This window comes from Orbicella franksi, chromosome 1, assembly GCF_964199315.1.
Source record: "Orbicella franksi chromosome 1, jaOrbFran1.1, whole genome shotgun sequence".
NCBI classification, from domain to species: Eukaryota; Metazoa; Cnidaria; class Anthozoa; order Scleractinia; family Merulinidae; genus Orbicella; species Orbicella franksi.
Window position 1 is genome coordinate 8,883,237 of NC_138145.1, and position 17,087 is coordinate 8,900,323.

Sequence of the window (17,087 nt, forward strand, 5' to 3'; positions counted from 1 at the left end):
TGTCTGCGTGTTTAGATGTAGAACATATTTAATTTTAGTAATACCCTAAACTGGCGCTTACCAGCTTTCCCGTTTATAACAACCCTGATTATAGGCCCATCTACATGGAAACAAAATATTACTTCCGAGTATAAACCCCCCCCCCCCGGATACAAGCCCCTTTCTAGTTTAAAATGAGGAGAATTCGCTTTATTATGATGTTTTAAAGCTTAATTAAAAACCAGTATTCAGTTGAAAACCATATTTCTATCAACACTGCTCCAGTTCATTTCGTGGCGGTTCTTTATTCCGCTTATATACTGCCCTCGGATATAAGCCCCTCCGTTTATAAGCCCATTAAAAATCCCCTAGCTTACGACGGAAGTTGTATAAGCCCAGAGCTTCTAAGCGACAGTTTACGGTACGTATACTACATGTAGCTGAATTCAATTCTGTGCTTGAATCAGAAACCCGTTACTTAATTTACAGTATATAACTGTTTGTACAAATGTGCCAGAATTTTTTTCATTTACAATCGAATCCAAACAACTTAAGCCCTGGCTAAGGTTACCTCAGGCTTTCAAGGGATGATCCTTTGGGATCAGAGGAGCAATGTCCGCCTGGCTGCAGCGGCAATTTGCAGAACGCCCAATGCACTGTTTGCTTGTAGTTAGTTTCATTCATGTTTGCTCGCCGATAGCTTTTATGTGTTGGAGAGGACAGCATTCTATTGTATTTGGCCCTTTTCCAACAAATGAAAGCTTACCGCAAGCAAACATGAGTGGAGGTATCTCTAAGCAAACAGTGCATTCGGCATTGGGCGTTGTGCAAAATATCCCTGCCAACCGTATATTAAATCATGTACACAGTTTGTTAATGTAAATAAACCGTTGATCATCGATCACCACGTTTATTGGAGCGTGGTGTCCCGCAGGAGTCAGTCCTTGGCCCTCTCTTGTAATTACTTTACACCACTCTTCTTGCTGACATTGTAAAGTGTCACAACTGAAATTGATACTTCTATACGGCATTTAAAACTGAACTGTACTGATGAAATGCTGCGATATAAAAGCACCATTGAACAATGTAATGATATTGATAAATGAATGGTAACTAACAGGCTTAAATTAAATCAGGACAGGACGAAAGTTCTTATCAGCTCAAGATATATATCCCCCTAGGCCTCCATCTGAAGACTCTTAAAGTTGGCAATGGAATGGGGGTTTCTTTCAGGTCTCGCACAATGTCAGAAATCGTTCGGCAAATGTCATAGAAATTAACCTATATAAAACCTGGAAAAGTTGCAGAATAAGCTGATTGCAAGTGGATATCTTCTGGCTTTGTAATTAAGGCAAGGGGTTTTCTTAAAAATGGCTAATTTTTAAGCCTACATTTTTCACGTCTGGCCCTGAAATCTAGTAGCACTATTTTCTGCCAAAATAAAAATCCATTTGGCGAATGAACCACATAGCGATGAATGGCTCAGTATGGACTAGTAATAGCCAAAGTGTGCGCGATTTCGAATTTTCAAGTTTGCCACTCAACGTTTGATTTTTGTGGATAGGTACTCTAAAGAATTAATTTTTAAATTATCTATAAAAAGCACGAGTTGGCAAGCGACTACAATAATGTAACAACTTTGACATAAATAAAAGTAACAATTAATTTGGTCTGGTTGTCAAACACGTTCGATGCAAATATGTAGAATGGTATTAATTAAAGATATCAGCTGGCTTCATCTTTCTAGTTTTTGTATTTTTGTGCAGGTCCTTGTATTTTCCATGTAGAATAAAATTTTACCTTACTTCTTTTCCGTGAATTTTTGTTCTGAATTATCAAATAATGTAAATCAAAATTAATTTTGTGTGGGTGGGCACTTTGGTTGATTTCTTGGAGTGGTCAAAAAACTGAGAGCAATAGCTGCTGTCTACAGCTCAGGCTGTGAGCATTATCAGAGAAACCAGAGCATAAGCGTATGTATGGAAACAATAACAGACCAGATCGGAGTCATCGACAAGACTTTTAACAAAATGTTGCTTTCCTCATCGATATAATTAAATGTGTTTGCGTGGTGCTTCTTCCTAGCTGAGGGGGAGCTAATTACGTTCAAAGCAGTGATTTGTTAGATTTGCGGCGGCATATGAATGCGGAACCAAAAAGGAAGGTAGACAGTGTATCGCCGCAAATCTAACAAAGCACTGCTTTGAACGTAATCCCCTGATTACATGTGAAATTCAAATGCCTTTTAATGTAAATCTACAGAGTAAGCTGAGTCAAAATATCGTCATTTCCAAGTAAAACTGAGCTTTTGTAACAGACAGATATTCCAAATTCTGTCAGCAAAACATTGGTTCCTTTACACCGCCTAAGCAGTTTTGTATTATTATTATTATTATCCATTTATCTTATATTAGGAAATAGCACAAGGAAAATACGCGCGCTGATTGGTTAAAATGGTTTTTCAATAACTCGATAAAAACAAAGGAAAAGTTCCGCCAGTAGTAATGTGTTGTTTGTCATTTTCTTTGGACTGTTGCAATATTGCAACACTAAGCGTTAACATAGCTTGAAAAACTAAACCAAGAAATAAAGAGCAGTCATAGATCTAGCTTTTGTTTAAGGCGCTCTCTCCGTTGAGCATCTTTGAATCTCAATATCTTCGTACTCGCGATCAGTAGAAACATTGTTAATCGTTCAAGACGGTACATGAGCTCTATTAATAAGACGTTTAAAACAAAATGGTTATTGTTTCCCTTCAATACAGCATCTAATAAAAAAGCAACTAAAACGAAAATTAATAATATTGGTAAATAAAAGTAGAGGTACCCTGATGACACCGAGTTGAATTAAGAATTAATTTTAAAACTTTCCATAAAGAGCACAAGTTGGCAAGCGACTACAATAAATTAACAACCTTGACATAAATAATAGTAACAATTAATTTCCAAACGGGCAGACACCTTCAATGCAAGCGCATATAATGGAATTGCAGGTTCCACTCCTCTAGTTTTTTAAGTTTTCTGTAGGCCCGTGTATTTTATATAGGTACAGTAAAATTTTCCTCTACTTCTTGTCCGTAAATTTAAGTACTGAATCACCAAATAATTTAAGTCAAAATTAGTTGGGTGTGCCTGGTTCGTTGGATAGTCTCGTTTAATTAAACTCTTGTTACCAAGGGTTTGAATTTCGTAGAATGATCAAGAAACTGAGAGCAACAACTGCTGTGTTCAGCCCAAACCGTGGGCTTTATCAGAGAAACCAAAGCACAAGCGTTTGTATTAAAACAATAACGGAACAAATTGGAATCATGGTCAAATTTTTTTTTTTTTTAACAAAAGGTATACTACTTTCCTCATGGATCAGGGGCACCCAACGCGTACGAATCGTTTCGGTAAATTATCTGTTCGGAAGGCCTTTAATCCCCTCTGATTTTCTTAAGAGAATTGTCGCCTCGAACTTTCGTGATATGAGAAATTTAATGTCTGTTGCTTTCGGATTGTTAAAAATGTCGTTTTGCGTACCGAAAAAAAGTCAGCTATTATAAGACCTAAGATTTTCGTGAAATGGGCAAAAGCCCTAGTGAATTTGAGAATACTCAAGTTCCCCTAGAATAACCGAACGGATAACAATTTTTTAGCGCAACCTAAAATTAACCTGCAGAGCTTTAAAAGTACTCCAGATAGCCTAAAACAGCGTTTAAAAGCATTCGAGAGAAAACGGTTGTTGGGTGCCCCTGAGCGATATGATTGAATGTTGTGCATGATATTCCTTCCTCGTGTACGGGAGTAGGAGGTACTTACGTTCAAAGCAGTGATTTATTAGATTAGCGGCGAGACATTGTCTACCTTCTTCTTTAATTTGGTATCTCATTCATATGCCGAGTTCCCTGATTACAAATGAAACTCATATACAGGTGTACTCTTCTTATGTAAAACTACAGAGTAAACATAACCAATATATCACCATTTCTGAGTAAAATTGAGCTTTTGTATCAGACAGATATTTCAAATTCTGTCAACAAAGCATTGGTCTGTTTGACCGCCTAAGCAGGTTTGTATCATTTTAATCCATTTATCTTGTTTTAGAAATTAGCCCAAAGAAAAAACGCGCGCTGATTGGTTAAAAATGAGATAGATGGATAGATAGATTTTTATTAGCAAACTCATTGCAGCCGCTGGAGCGGCTGAATTACGAATTACTTTACAATAAAAAAAGAATAATATTATACAAGGAAAAATATGCAAACTATTGATAATTAAAAATATGGCTCATAATAAAAGTGTTCCTAAACCTATGTGTCTTACAAATCGGTAGCTCAAAGTATCCCCAGGTTCGTGTGCAGTAAGCGGACTCGTTACGTGGCGGCAGCAGATCATGTAGCTTATGGCATGGGTCTCTCATAATTTGATCAAATAAAGTTTCGCTCAGTGCCTGTCTCCTCTCATACAGTGAAGAGATGCCTGCAGCTACTAGAGCCTCAGCATGAGATAGGTCAGGATATATTATCCGCAGTGCGCGCTTTTGCAGTCTTTCTATGTTATTAGATAGGTAATGCAGCAACGCATGGTGGAAAACTGAGCACGCATACTCTAGGGCAGGACGGATGCATGTTGTATAGAACAGTAACATATCCTTCGGGTGGACCTTCGCGCGTTTTAGCTGCTTTAGGAAATACAGGCGTGTTGCGGTCTTTTTGCAAATATAATTAACATGTAAAATCCACTTGAGGTCGTCTGAAACTAAAACTCCTAATACCTTTGCGGACGAGACAACTTCGATTTGCTTATCATGATGTTTCTATAACTCGATAGAAACACAGAAAAGTTTTCGTAGTTGCGTTGTTCGTTATCATCTTTAGGCTAATTTCTAAAGAAAGAAAACATTTTCTTCGTGTTTCTGTCGAGTTAAAGAATCGCTGGTGAATGTTTAGAACTAGAAAAAGCTGTGGAAGCATTCGTGTTCTCACAGCATTTCTCGTTCCCACAAACTTCAATTCATGTTTCTTAAACTCGATAGAAACACGGAAAATGTTTTCTATAAATCGTATGCGACAGAATTGACCACCATAATTTACGGTATCTTAGCGAGATATAGCCCATTGGTTTGTGGGCGTTTATTTGCCTCGGGGGTCGGTATTGTTCATGGTAGACACAATGGCTGAGAAACGAAGCAATGAGAAAGACAAAATTTTCATACTCACAAAAAAGACTCTTAATTTTCAAAACCTTGTCCCGATATATTTCTGATTATCATGTCTCATTCTTCTCATTTTTTTAACAATACTCACAGTCGGAGCGTAGGACGTCAGCGACTTCCAATATAAGTCGAAAGTATGTTACGTAGTAACGGAACTTCCTCAATGGCACGTTTAATTTCATCTGAATAAAACCGGGCGGGTTTTCGCAGAAAGGTCGTCAACTGTTTACATTTAATATGAGTTTGGAGTGGCAGTTGAAGCATACAGTAAAAGTTTGAAAGAGTTCGTGTAGTAATACGAGAATGGAGAAACTTCTGCTTCCGGTTTTGTGCTTTATTGTCGTCTGTGCCCATGCTAGGCCTAGAATGCCTGAGAAAGAAACCAAAAGCACGGCCAAGGAAGCGAGCAGGGAATTATCTGCTGCGTAAGTAGAGAGCTCACATACTAACTCGGTTTACCTTCTCGTTAGAGCTCGATTGGATTGATTAAAATACATTGACAATCAGATAGGGTTAACTCCTATTGATCAGCGAAATTGTTTGTTTAAAGCTTGGATCCCAATAATTTTCTCGGTTCGATTCATATTATAGTAGAGATACGCATTCTGCCACCAAATATGCATTCAGACATAGCCGACATACATACATCGCGTTGACGTTTATCTTTAACGTACTAAAATGGACAAAAAAACCTATTTCGATCAATGAAGTCCTAGCTTTCATAATTGTAAAAAAGCGGAAGGGACCATTGGATTGATGCATTAAAAAGTGGTACATCAAGGAGCCTAGTCAGGGACAAACAACAAACTACATTGTTCATTCAAGCTACGTGACGCAATGACAAGCCAAATTTAGTTTCCGTACGGTGATCATCAAAAAATCGACTGAAAATAAAATGATCTTTAAGTCAAACTTCAGGTTGTCGCTGGCATTGCATTCTCCACGAAACGTTTCAGGGAGAAGAACTCCGGGAATGAAAGTCTCCTCAGAGTTTTTTTTTGAAATTAAATTCTAAAACAAGGGACGACTATACATCAATTAAAGAGGAATCTAGAATTCCTGTTGTGTTGTACTCAGGTACTGCATTCTCGAAACGTTACAGCAAGATTACAATCATTTGTATTATCTACATCCAATAACCTCATTGCGAAAGCACCCTGAAAGGAAGCGTGAGCTAAGCTTTGTACTGCTATGTAAACTCGATAGAAACAGAGAAGTAGCACGGGCAGTTGACATAATGACAGCGCACAGTTTGATAATCAAAATAAAGTAGCGATTTTCCTTTCTCTTCCTTTTCCTGCTTTGGAGAAGTTAAGGTTTCGTTGACTGCACTTTTTGAGCCGTTGCTAAGGAAACGTGTTTATCATACAGCATCGTCAGATTTAAACATGTCGGAGTTGACAGAGCTATTTCGTGGCTTTATCATCAACAGCAGCGATTACGTCATCAGAACACACCAATGATCACGAGACTAATTCTAAACGATCGTCAATTTATTATTTCATCCCTTCTCGTTTCTCGTCTTTGGCTCTTTTTCGCTCAGTTGCCTCTTATTAGCGATGTGCTAACCTGGCAGGGGGCCAGGTACGAGTATTCAAACTTGACTAAAAGAGCATCTAAATGTTAGTAAGTTTACCAAATATCAGTATTTTTGGTTCAAACACAAGGACGTAATGCACTTTGAAAAGGCGTGACTTTGTAGTTGGCTTTATTTTTGAACGAACAAACCATATCGATTGTTTATACCTTGAACCTAGTCCCCTGCTTGTTTAGAACATGGCTAATTTTATGTTTTGGTTTTGGTTTGAATTTTGTAAAGCGAGACAGCATCTAAAATATAGCCGATTTGCGTGATTGTTTTAATTTCCCAGGCTCACACAAGAAGGGCTTTTTCGCGGAGGATGACGCCATTGAGCGGAAGTTAAAATTCACTTCGTTGAGGAGCGTCACATGGTACGGTTTCGTCCATTTCAGTTAAGGGGGGAGGAATAATAATTCCTTATAGTCTGAACTGTGCACATTGGTAGAAAGGCTGACCAAGTGCCATTTTATTTCCTGTAGTATCGACACCGATAATCTGAACGGCGCTGGCAGAGACAACGCTAAACGGTGGAATGAGTGGAGCAGCAATCACAATGGAAATCATGGAAACCATGGAAACCATGGTCAAAACCATCAAAACAACAGCGGCTGGAAAAGGGCTCTCCCATAGGCAAGCAATTGTGACATTCGTTCATTTATTTACTAAGATTAATTATTTAAGGACACAAAATAAATTTAGAACCAAGTCAGTTTCTGTAAACAAGTTCTACATGTCGTGAAGCATCTAGCGGTCTATAAAATAGGGTTGAGTAAGACTTTCACATATTGAGGCTTTTTATGGTTTTTATGGTATACAATTAAATGGAATTGTATGGAATTTCGTTTATTTGTAGAAAATTTTGTAATTTGGTTCTTTTCAAACTATTCATGCTATGTATTAAATTGCTTCTCACGCACATACTTTTGAAATGCTTTGTTATGCGAAGCGACTATAAAATGTTCACGGGCGATGATCTCGCTGTTACCGTTGGAACAATAGCATAAGAGCTATAGACCGTACCTTTTTTTAACACACGAATCCTTTTTGATAATAACGTTAAACGCGCGATCGGCCAAAATTTGAGGGAAAAGGTTAAAGGAACATGCCCAGATTTACGTAAAAATACGACGTTCAAATAAATAGTTATTATAAAACGTGCATGCCATTGGCACCGCCCACAGTTCCCTTTAATTTCCTGTACACGTCGTCAATAATGTGAATTATTAAATCAAAAAATTCAGTCCAAAAGCTTATACGTTCTTATCAGTTCAAGACTATAGCCAGGTACAAAAGTGATTTGTAGCTAAGAAAAGAAGAGAAATGAATCACTTGATCTTAAACAATTTCATTAATCAGGAGTGTTACAAATAGGAATACAGCAGGCACGATAAAGGTTGATAGAATGCCAACAAGGTAATTAATGACTAAAGGCTACAAAAACGCTGTTGTAGATTGCAGCAAACTGTAACAGCTACGTTCACAGAAGCAGCGAGAGAACATTTTAGGCAGATTGTCTATAGAAATTAATTGAAACTGGACGTGGAAATCATTCAAAATCTAAAGCAGACTAATCAACAAAATTCTTTATTTTCTATATGGTAAGCCGATTAGATCACTATTTCAGCGCAGCTTAGTACAGCAAGATTGAAACTAGTATATAGATGTTAGTTTATAGAAAACAAACTTCACTCATACAGTTTTTATTACTAGCACAACTAGAATGAAGAGTTTTGTAAGTGTCACGAAGTACGGATAATCTTTTTTGTCTTTTTTTTAGGTCAGAAGAGAAGCTCTGAAGAGCATAGTACCACACTGACACCAAGCGAACTAATTAATAAATCACGAGTTCAGTCGATACATACTGAAATACTGCAGACAAATCAGTCATTTAGTTGCGGTACTTGAAGAGCTGTCGTAGTGTTTGTCTTTGCAGATCATTTAATCTACATATATAAGGGTATAATAAAGCTATATCAACAAAGGTGTGCCTGATCACGTGCTGTGCTTTCTACTGTTCCTCGAGATAAGTACTTTAATTTTAAGCAGCAAATAAATTGACCGTAACAAAAAAAAAAAAAAACGACAAACAGCTGTAATACGTTACAAACTTTGCAATACTGACATCACGACAAGTTTCGAAAATGCCCTATTTGACATCAATTCCAAAGTTGAGCAACTAGCTAGTGTCGCCGGCTTTTTCGCCGACAACATGTAGCAATACCGGTTCTGAAGTGCACAAGCATGCGAGCAGTTACTAAGTACTCCTCTATTGGAGTCTTTTAAATTCACGTGGTGTATTTATCTCTTCGTTTTTCAAAATACACATACGCACATGCCTACACTTAAATCTGATCTACTGAAAAAAATCAAAAATTGAAACGTTAAAAATCTTCTTTGATCGCAGTTCCTATTTATGGCTTAACCTTTCTACGTTTCCAGTCCCTGTCTGCGCTGTACAGCGCATCTTGAGGATGATGATCGCAAATACCTTTAAAACCCGAATAGTTTTTACGCGGCCCAACAACGAGGAGTTATCATCTCTTGCAATCTTTCACTTCCAGAAAGACCAGAGGGTTTACTTTTAAAAAGTCCTCACCTCTTGACAAATGCAGTACTCCACTGGAGTTTGTTAGCATAAGAACCCAACTTTAAACACTTCACTGACGTCTTGTGCTTATGTCTGTAGCAAAAAAGCAGTTCTGATTAAATACCGTAAAATTGTTATACTAAGCCCTGAGCTTAGATCTATTCCAAAGGTTTCTTCGGCGAGCTTATTTCCACGAGGGCTTATTATCGTATTGAATATTGCCTTTTAAGAATAATGGCTTAATTTTTCTTAACTATGTTACGTATGGAGCTCATCTTCTCGGGGGATGGGGTGCTTATTACCGGAATTGTATGGTATACTGAGTCCAACTAAACCAATCCTCGGCTTAAACTTAAGCAAGAGAAACACATTTAGAAGACACTTTTGCCAGGCTACAAAAGGCGTTTGTAGATATTTCTTTTACCTGCTAATTGGACAGAATAAAAAGACTGAAAACATACTTACGTCATTTCGGCCGACTTTTACATCATCTCCAAGCAAAACAAACGGAGCCCAGTACTTGAAATCTTTGTACTCTGACGACTCTCTCGTTTTCTTAATGGCATGGTGAAGCGCCTCACTAGCACTCATTTTCCCATGGATCAGGCACTTGTAAAATATGTTCATAAAAGCTTTAGTTGCTTCATCGTCGACAGCCCACAAGGACATCAGAACAGACCGAGCACCAGATCCTAAGAAGGCGCGGGCGATTCCAACAACTCCCTCAGCTTTTAAGATCTTCCCTCTTGCACTGTGACAACAGCTGAGTACCACCAACTTGGCTCTGATACCAACTTCAGCTATCTCTTTCACTGTCAGCACGACGTCGTCTTTCAAGGGAACTCCAGTGGCAGAGCTATTTGGAGCAAGAAGTATTTCTCCTCTCTCTGCATCACCATGAGCAGCGATGTGCACTAAGCTCACATCTTTGATCCTGCGTAGAACTTCTTCCTTTGTGGCTTCCTCCCCAACAAGACAGCGTACTCCTAGTAGCGCTGAAACCATCTGCGCCTCTTCTCTGGCTTTGGGTAATGAACAAAACTCCACAGCTTTTCCATTAAAATTGACACGACCAACCTTTGGATCTCCGACTATCAGTGCTCCAGTCTGGCAGTGGTAGTCTGCTGGTGAGTCTTGGATGAGCTTGAGTGTCGTTAGAGAAGGAGTTAGACGGATCCTCACTATTTCTGACAAGTATCTCCCGCTGGAATCCTGTAGGGCAGAAAACGGAATTAGGAACAACGGTCCTTCAGGAACAATCAGGACCTCCGGGCCATCAATACGATCGACAATCGGAGATATGATCATCTTGAATAAAAAATGAAGCCTTTCTTTCTTCATTTCTTCATTTCTACTGTAGTCAGGCTGGGTCGTGTCGGCTTCACTTCGGTTTGCTACAGTTGGCAACGAAGTTTCGTAACACGCTTGAAAAGAACGGTCCTCGCACTGAACACCATCTAGAGAATGTAAAATACTTCCTATCAACTCTTTCAAATGATGTTCTAAATCGTTTCCATTAGAATCTGTCTCATCAAAATGGGTAAAGGATATTTTCCCGCCCTTGTTTACAAACCAGAGCATGATTGTCCCCATTGGAGTACCAAAAAAGAGGAAGTTAGTTCGTTGCGTGGTAAAAAGCTTCCTAATGGCACTCAAATTTAGCGCTCTTGCATTGCTGACCTCTTGAATGCAATATTTCGTGAACAGTAAGTCCACAAGACCACGCGCCCTTCCTTGTTCCAGAGTACAGAGAGCATCAGATGGTTTGTTGAGACCAATTTGTACAAAGGAAAGCATTCTGTAAGTAGAGATATTCTCATCATCTAGTGACAATTTATGCTCATCTTTAAGACCTGCTCGCAACTTCTCGTGAATATTGATGCTTTCCGTTAAACAATGAATTGCTTCTGGAACATTCTTCTTCGCGAGATGAGTTCTTCCCAAGTGGTGGCAGACCCAGCGCTCACGTCGTCTTGAACCAATTTCTTTGAAAATTTTAAGTGCCTTTTCATGATACTCCAGTGACTTTTCCAACTGGCCGAGTGCGAAATACGCGCATCCAATGTTGCAGCAAGATACTCCTTTCCCATTTCGGTCGCCAACTACTTTACATATTCGCAGATCTTTCTCAAAATATTCAACCGCCTTTCCATAATGTCCTTGAGAAAAATAAGTATTAGCGAGGTTGTTGAAAGACACTCCTTGTCCAGTCAAGTCTACAATTTCTGTAGAGATTTTGAGACTTTGCTCCACGTATTTTATCGATATTTCATCCTCGCCGAGCGCACGATAACCTGCACCAAGAATCGCATAGCACTCTGCTTGCCCTTTCTTGTCTCCCGTGGCTGTCTTGATTGCAAGAGCTTTCATGCAATACTCGATTGACTTTTCATATTCACCAAGAGTACTATACAGGCTAGCTTGATTGAGGCAGGCAGCTCCTTCGTCATGTCGATGCCCAAGTGAGCGTATTGCTGCCAGAGCTTTCTCGTTATATGCCAGGGATTTAGCATACTCACCAAGTTGGACATATGCTTTGGAGAGATTCAGGTAAGATCTTCCTTCACCTTTTCTGAAACCAATTTCTTGTACGATTTTGAGTGCCTTTTCATAGTACTCTAGAGATTTGTGAAATTGGCCGAGTTGAAAGTAAATGCCACCGAGATTGTTATAGCAAGTCCCTTCTCCTTCTCGATCACCAGATTCCTTACTGATTTCTAGATCTTTCTCTTGATATTCAATCGCTTTCTTGTATCGTCCAAGATGCATGGATATAATAGAGAGATTGTTACTGCTCATTCCTTGTGCCTTCCTGTTTCCAAATAGTTCACCGACCTCAAGCGCTTTTTCTGCGTAACTGAAGGCCTTTTCATACTGGGTTAAGTGAATATACACAAGACAAAGGTGGTTACACGATTGTGCTTCTGACACCTTCCCCTTCCTCATTGCGAGAGCTTTCCCGTGATAACTCACTGATCTTGCACACTGCCCGAGATTGAAGTACATTATGCCGATATGCTCATAACATTCACTTTCTCTTCGTTCATTTCCCCCTTCTTTGTTTATCTTAAGGCACTCCTTGCACATTTCTATGCCCTTCTCTATGTTGCCGCTATCAGAATATGCATCAGCGAGGGCCGAATACAACTGCCTTTCGATATCACGGGGCTCATTTGGCATGGTATCCTCCAAGTGGTTTGCCACGATGAGCCTCAGAAGTACAAAACATTCCTTGTAGAAGTCGATCGCTTTAGCATAGAGGTGAGTGTTATGAAGGAAGTCGGCGACATTCCAGGCAGTGTACAAAACTTTGTCTGGTAACATGGCACAGGGCAATGTTTCTGGTGAAGTATTAAAAGACAATTGTTTTTCTTGTTGTTAATAAATTTAATTAACTAATGGCCTGGAGAAACCTGGGCTAGCTATTGGTAATACAGGAGATCCGTTTACACTGCTACTATTTATGATGTTTAAAAAAACGCAGTTCGGGCCACGAACCTAACAGATGTGTTGGACGGAAGATGCAGCTGCTATGCTTGCTCAACATAATAATACAACCAATTTAAGTAATCTTGAACTTATTTTTTAACTAGTTAGACCTATAAAACATATTTTTAATTATTAACTACCTATATATTTTATATAATATGAGTATTTTTATATTTTATATTTGTATTTATGTTAGTGTCCCCAATTAGTTATCTTTAGCTAAATACTCCGACACTCAAATAAAGTTTATGTGTGTATGTATGTATGTATGTATGTACGTATGTATGTACGTATGTACGTATGTACGTATGTACGTATGTACGTATGTACGTATGTACGTATGTACGTATGTACGTATGTACGTATGTACGTATGTACGTATGTACGTATGTACGTATGTACGTATGTACGTATGTACGTATGTACGTATGTACGTATGTATGTATGTATGTATGTATGTATGTATGGCCTAGCTGTTAAGCACCAACAAACGCCGCAGAAATTAATTTTTGTTATCATTTTTGCCAAATTTGTGGCTTTTCTAAATGTAAAATCATCATCACCCCAAACCTCGCGAAAACTGACAGAAAAAACAACCCAATCACTAACAACAAAAAAGTTACTATCATTATAATTTGTATCAGGAGTAGGTTTGAAGTTTTCGTATAGCACAACGTATGTGCTGTTGTTCAATTTTAACCCTGGCACAATTTGGTACTTTTCTTCTGGAGCATGGCAATATATTATAATGCAGTGGGAACAAAGGATCGAGAATACTAAATTGTATTAAGGTTAATATTTAACCACAACATAGTCACATGCAGCATGTAGGATATGCAACCTTTGAAAAGAAGCCTGATCTTCACCCCTGCTGGTTTAATCTACGTTTCTCAGGTCGCTTTTACATGTAATTTTGCAAAGTTGTCCTCCAAACGTAACTTATAATAAAAGATTTCTGTTTGATAAAAAAACTGTTTATTTTGTGCCATGAATTGACAAAGCAATTCGCCGAAATTAATTCTAATGCGGCCCACAAGCGGTCCATATTGCAAAATTCGGACCGCTAAGACAGCCAATCAGAATTCTCCTTTTCATCCCGGATCAGTTCAGGCATATAATAAATAACAGAAGTGACTACTCTAGTGACTACTTAGGCCCGGTTCGCACTTCGCCGGAGGAATTCGAAAACGGAGGTTTCACTCTTAAAACACATCAAATGTTTCCTGTCCACACTAGGCCGGAGGAATTTAAAAACACGAGCAACAATCATCGTTCATTTTAGATTTGTGTTTAAAGACTCTCGGGCATGCAAATCACATGATTATCGCGAGGTTATCGTTTTCAAAAAGCTACGTTTTCAAAATGTTTTCTGTCCACACGCAAACGAAAAGGCTCGGCGTCAGTTTCAAATTCGGTACGGTGGGCCTAACCGTAGAAATAAAGCTGTGTTTTCAAATTCCTCCGGCGTAGTTTAGACGAGGCCTTAAGGTGGTATGGTACCCTAAAATGGACCAAAAAAGTTTGGTTAAATATGGTGAAGAAAGATCAATTGTGTGCTATTGCACTCAAGAAGAGACATTAAATTTTGAGGGTTTTACTCAAAATGGTTGCTATATGGAAACCAGCCACAGCCTTTTGAGGTAGTGTTTTACAGTATTGACGCCAACACTTCTTGCTCTTTTACAAAACAAGATTTGACTGTCAAATAAGCATATCGTGTAAGTTTCTGTTTTGTTCTGTGCAATAAACCTAAGTTTTGACAGTTAACTCTTGTTTTTAGTGCTTTATACAAGCTTTATTTGGAAATAACCTTATTTTATACCACACCCAGTTGACAAATGATCTCATGTCACGTGACAGACGTTAAAATGTTACGGTTTTTTCGGTTTATATCATCACGACACTATTAGTCTTTGATGAGCCCAAGTTTCAGGTAATCTACTTAAAAACCTTGCAAAGTAGAAATGTTGGCGAGAAGTCAGTCGGTACAAAAGTAAACATTTGAGAAAAATGCACTTTAAGTTTCTTACACGTTATACTACAGGCTGAGAAATTTCTGAAATGTGATTGGCTAAGACCAGTAGTATTTAAGCCAAATTTGAAATACTTACATGTAAAAATTACAGCCAGTTTCGATGGTAACTGAAAAATTATTGTTTCTAATTTTAAAACAATGGCGGATAGATTTCCCGATTGTGACGCGAAAGAACTACAACAATTTAAGGAAAATGCAGAAAATTCGAACACAAAGAAAAGCACTAAGACCTGGGTTACTGTTTGGACCACATGGGCTGAAGAAAAAGGATACAGTCCAGATATTGTAAGCCACGAAGCCAAGGAACTTGACGAGATGCTTCAGAAGTTTTTCGCCGAGGTGAGAAAGAAGGATGGTTCAGACTACGAGCCAGACAGTTTGCGGGTAATGATAGCGTCCCTGGACCGTCATTTAAAGGAAGCAGGCAGCAGCATTTCCATTGCCAAGGACAGAGAGTTTGTCAACAGTCGCAAAGTACTCGAAGGGAAAGCTCGCTTCCTCCGTGAACAGGGCTACGGCAAACGTCCCCGTGCATCAAAAGCACTAACCACTGAAGATGAAGAGCTGTTGTGGTCCAAAGGGCTCCTTGGCGGCCAGTCTCCGAAGTCCCTAATAACCACAATGTGGTTTATTTTGACGCAGCATTTCGGATTACGAGGCTGTCAGGAACACCATGACTTGTATGTCGAAGATTTTTCATTCACCAAAGACGACAATGGTGTCGAGTACATCACGTACGAAGAAAATCCCACAAAAACGCGTCAGGGCGGCCTTCGCAAAAAAAGAAGAGTGGTTCAGCCGAAAATGTTTGCAACTGGTGGGCCAAGATGTCCAGTCAAGCTTCTAAAGACGTTCCTGTCACACAGACCCGAGGAAATGAAAAACAGTGGGCCATTTTACCTCGCGGTGATTGAGCGCCCTAAGTCTCAAGTGTGGTATAAGCGACAGAGAATGGGGATCCACAGCATTAATTCCTTCATGAAATCTATGGCTCTTCAGGGAGAGATTGAAGGTAAATGGCTCACAAACCACAGTGCACGCAAAACGCTGGTGAAGAAACTCAAAGCTGCCAACCAACCTCGCTCCGCAATTATTGGCGTCACTGGCCATACAAACGAGCGCTCTTTAGCCGACTACGAGGAAGGCGATGAGAATGAACAACGGCTGATTTCCTCAATCATAAGCTCTGACGGTCAGGCAAGCACGTCCAACCAACGCCGTCCTCTTCGGAATGTTGGCCTTTCCTCTGATGTGGAAAACACGCTGATGATGAATGAAGAGCGGTTGACTACAATCAACAATTTCCACAGCTGTCAAGTGACCATCAACTACCAGCTTAGCCAGAAGTTTCCCGAGCCGAGGTGCAGTGTTCCACAGGCAGAATCGATTGCAGATGATTGTTAAACTTTGATTGATGAGCCCATTAAAAACTTTCACTCTTTAGAACTGAGATTTACAGACATTCGAGTACAGTTTCATCACAGTTGTGTGATGTGTGACCATATGTGATGTTTAAGCGATCACATGTTTAATCACATGTCATTGTAAAGCCATTCAACTGCGCGTGACTAAATAAAAATATGTGTGTTATATGAAATGCAAAATTTCTTTGCCTTGTAGTATAAACAAAAAATAGCACGGTTTCTTCGGGGTATTTGGGATAAATACCGGCTCGTGATATTTCAAAACTCCCCAAATATCACGAGCCGCCGCGGCGAGTGATATTTTGGGGAATTTTGAAATATCACGAGCCGGTATTTATCCCAAATACCCCGAAGAAACCGTGCTATTTCCTATACAAATATTAAGCATTTAACAAGCCACAAATAGCAGGGGGCGCAGATTGGATCTCGGGGGAGGGGGTGTAATGGTTGTTCTATTTTGTAAAAATTTACCACAGTTGTGGGAAATATTCCTTTTCATAAGGGAAGTGGATGAGCCTGTGATGGCAATTCGAGGCAAAGCTTTTCACAACTAATTATACCAATCGAGTTGTGCATGTCTTTAAAGTTTTTTCTAAATAGTTTCCTTCATATATGTTAATATTCAACTATATTTTTGGTTATAGTAAACAGTCGTTGCTATGGCCGTTGCGACGAGAAAAAACTTATACCACTGTGTACTTTCCTTAAATTTCACACTTATCTAGACGGAAATTCGGCAAGATCGTTTCAGAATGTTTTTGACAAGTCCTTAAGGGTCTTAAGTCTGGTATTTCC

At 39.2% G+C, this 17,087-nt stretch overlaps 2 protein-coding genes and 1 long non-coding RNA gene across 6 annotated transcripts in view; 2 read left to right on the forward strand and 1 right to left on the reverse strand.

Moving 5' to 3' along the window:
* The window catches only part of LOC145488197 (tetratricopeptide repeat protein 28-like), a 22,284-nt gene that overhangs the window by 1,593 nt on the left and 3,604 nt on the right, over positions 1-17,087 (reverse strand). Inside the window, exons 1-2 of one of the 3 annotated variants that reach the window (XM_081467020.1) lie at positions 9,810-12,953; positions 9,050-9,437 (exon numbers count right to left, since the gene is read on the reverse strand). In XM_081467020.1, coding sequence (XP_081323146.1) covers positions 9,432-9,437; positions 9,810-12,668 — 2,865 coding nt within the window. In that variant the 5' untranslated portion in view covers positions 12,669-12,953 and the 3' untranslated portion in view covers positions 9,050-9,431. Of the gene's footprint in view, positions 1-9,049; positions 12,954-17,087 lie in introns of those variants that run through there. The other 2 variants (XR_014049484.1, XM_081467005.1) reach the window with 2 other exon arrangements.
* LOC145488280 (uncharacterized) lies at positions 5,379-9,055 on the forward strand. Of its 2 annotated transcripts, XR_014049491.1 has the most exons (3): positions 5,379-5,600; positions 7,237-7,387; positions 8,535-9,055. It is a non-coding gene; the product is annotated as an uncharacterized LOC145488280 (long non-coding RNA). The 2 variants fall into 2 exon arrangements; XR_014049492.1 differs by lacking the exon at positions 8,535-9,055 and having other exon boundaries at positions 7,237-7,392.
* On the forward strand, positions 15,561-16,561 carry LOC145488171 (uncharacterized). The gene has a single exon (XM_081466978.1). It carries the CDS (start codon positions 15,673-15,675, stop codon positions 16,270-16,272), a length of 600 nt encoding a protein of 199 aa, XP_081323104.1. The 5' UTR covers positions 15,561-15,672; the 3' UTR covers positions 16,273-16,561.

What these genes read in the sequence shown, in the direction of transcription:
- LOC145488171 (XM_081466978.1), top strand. Translation starts at nt 15,673, where the DNA reads ATGTTTGCAACTGGTGGGCCAAGATGTCCAGTCAAGCTTCTAAAGACG.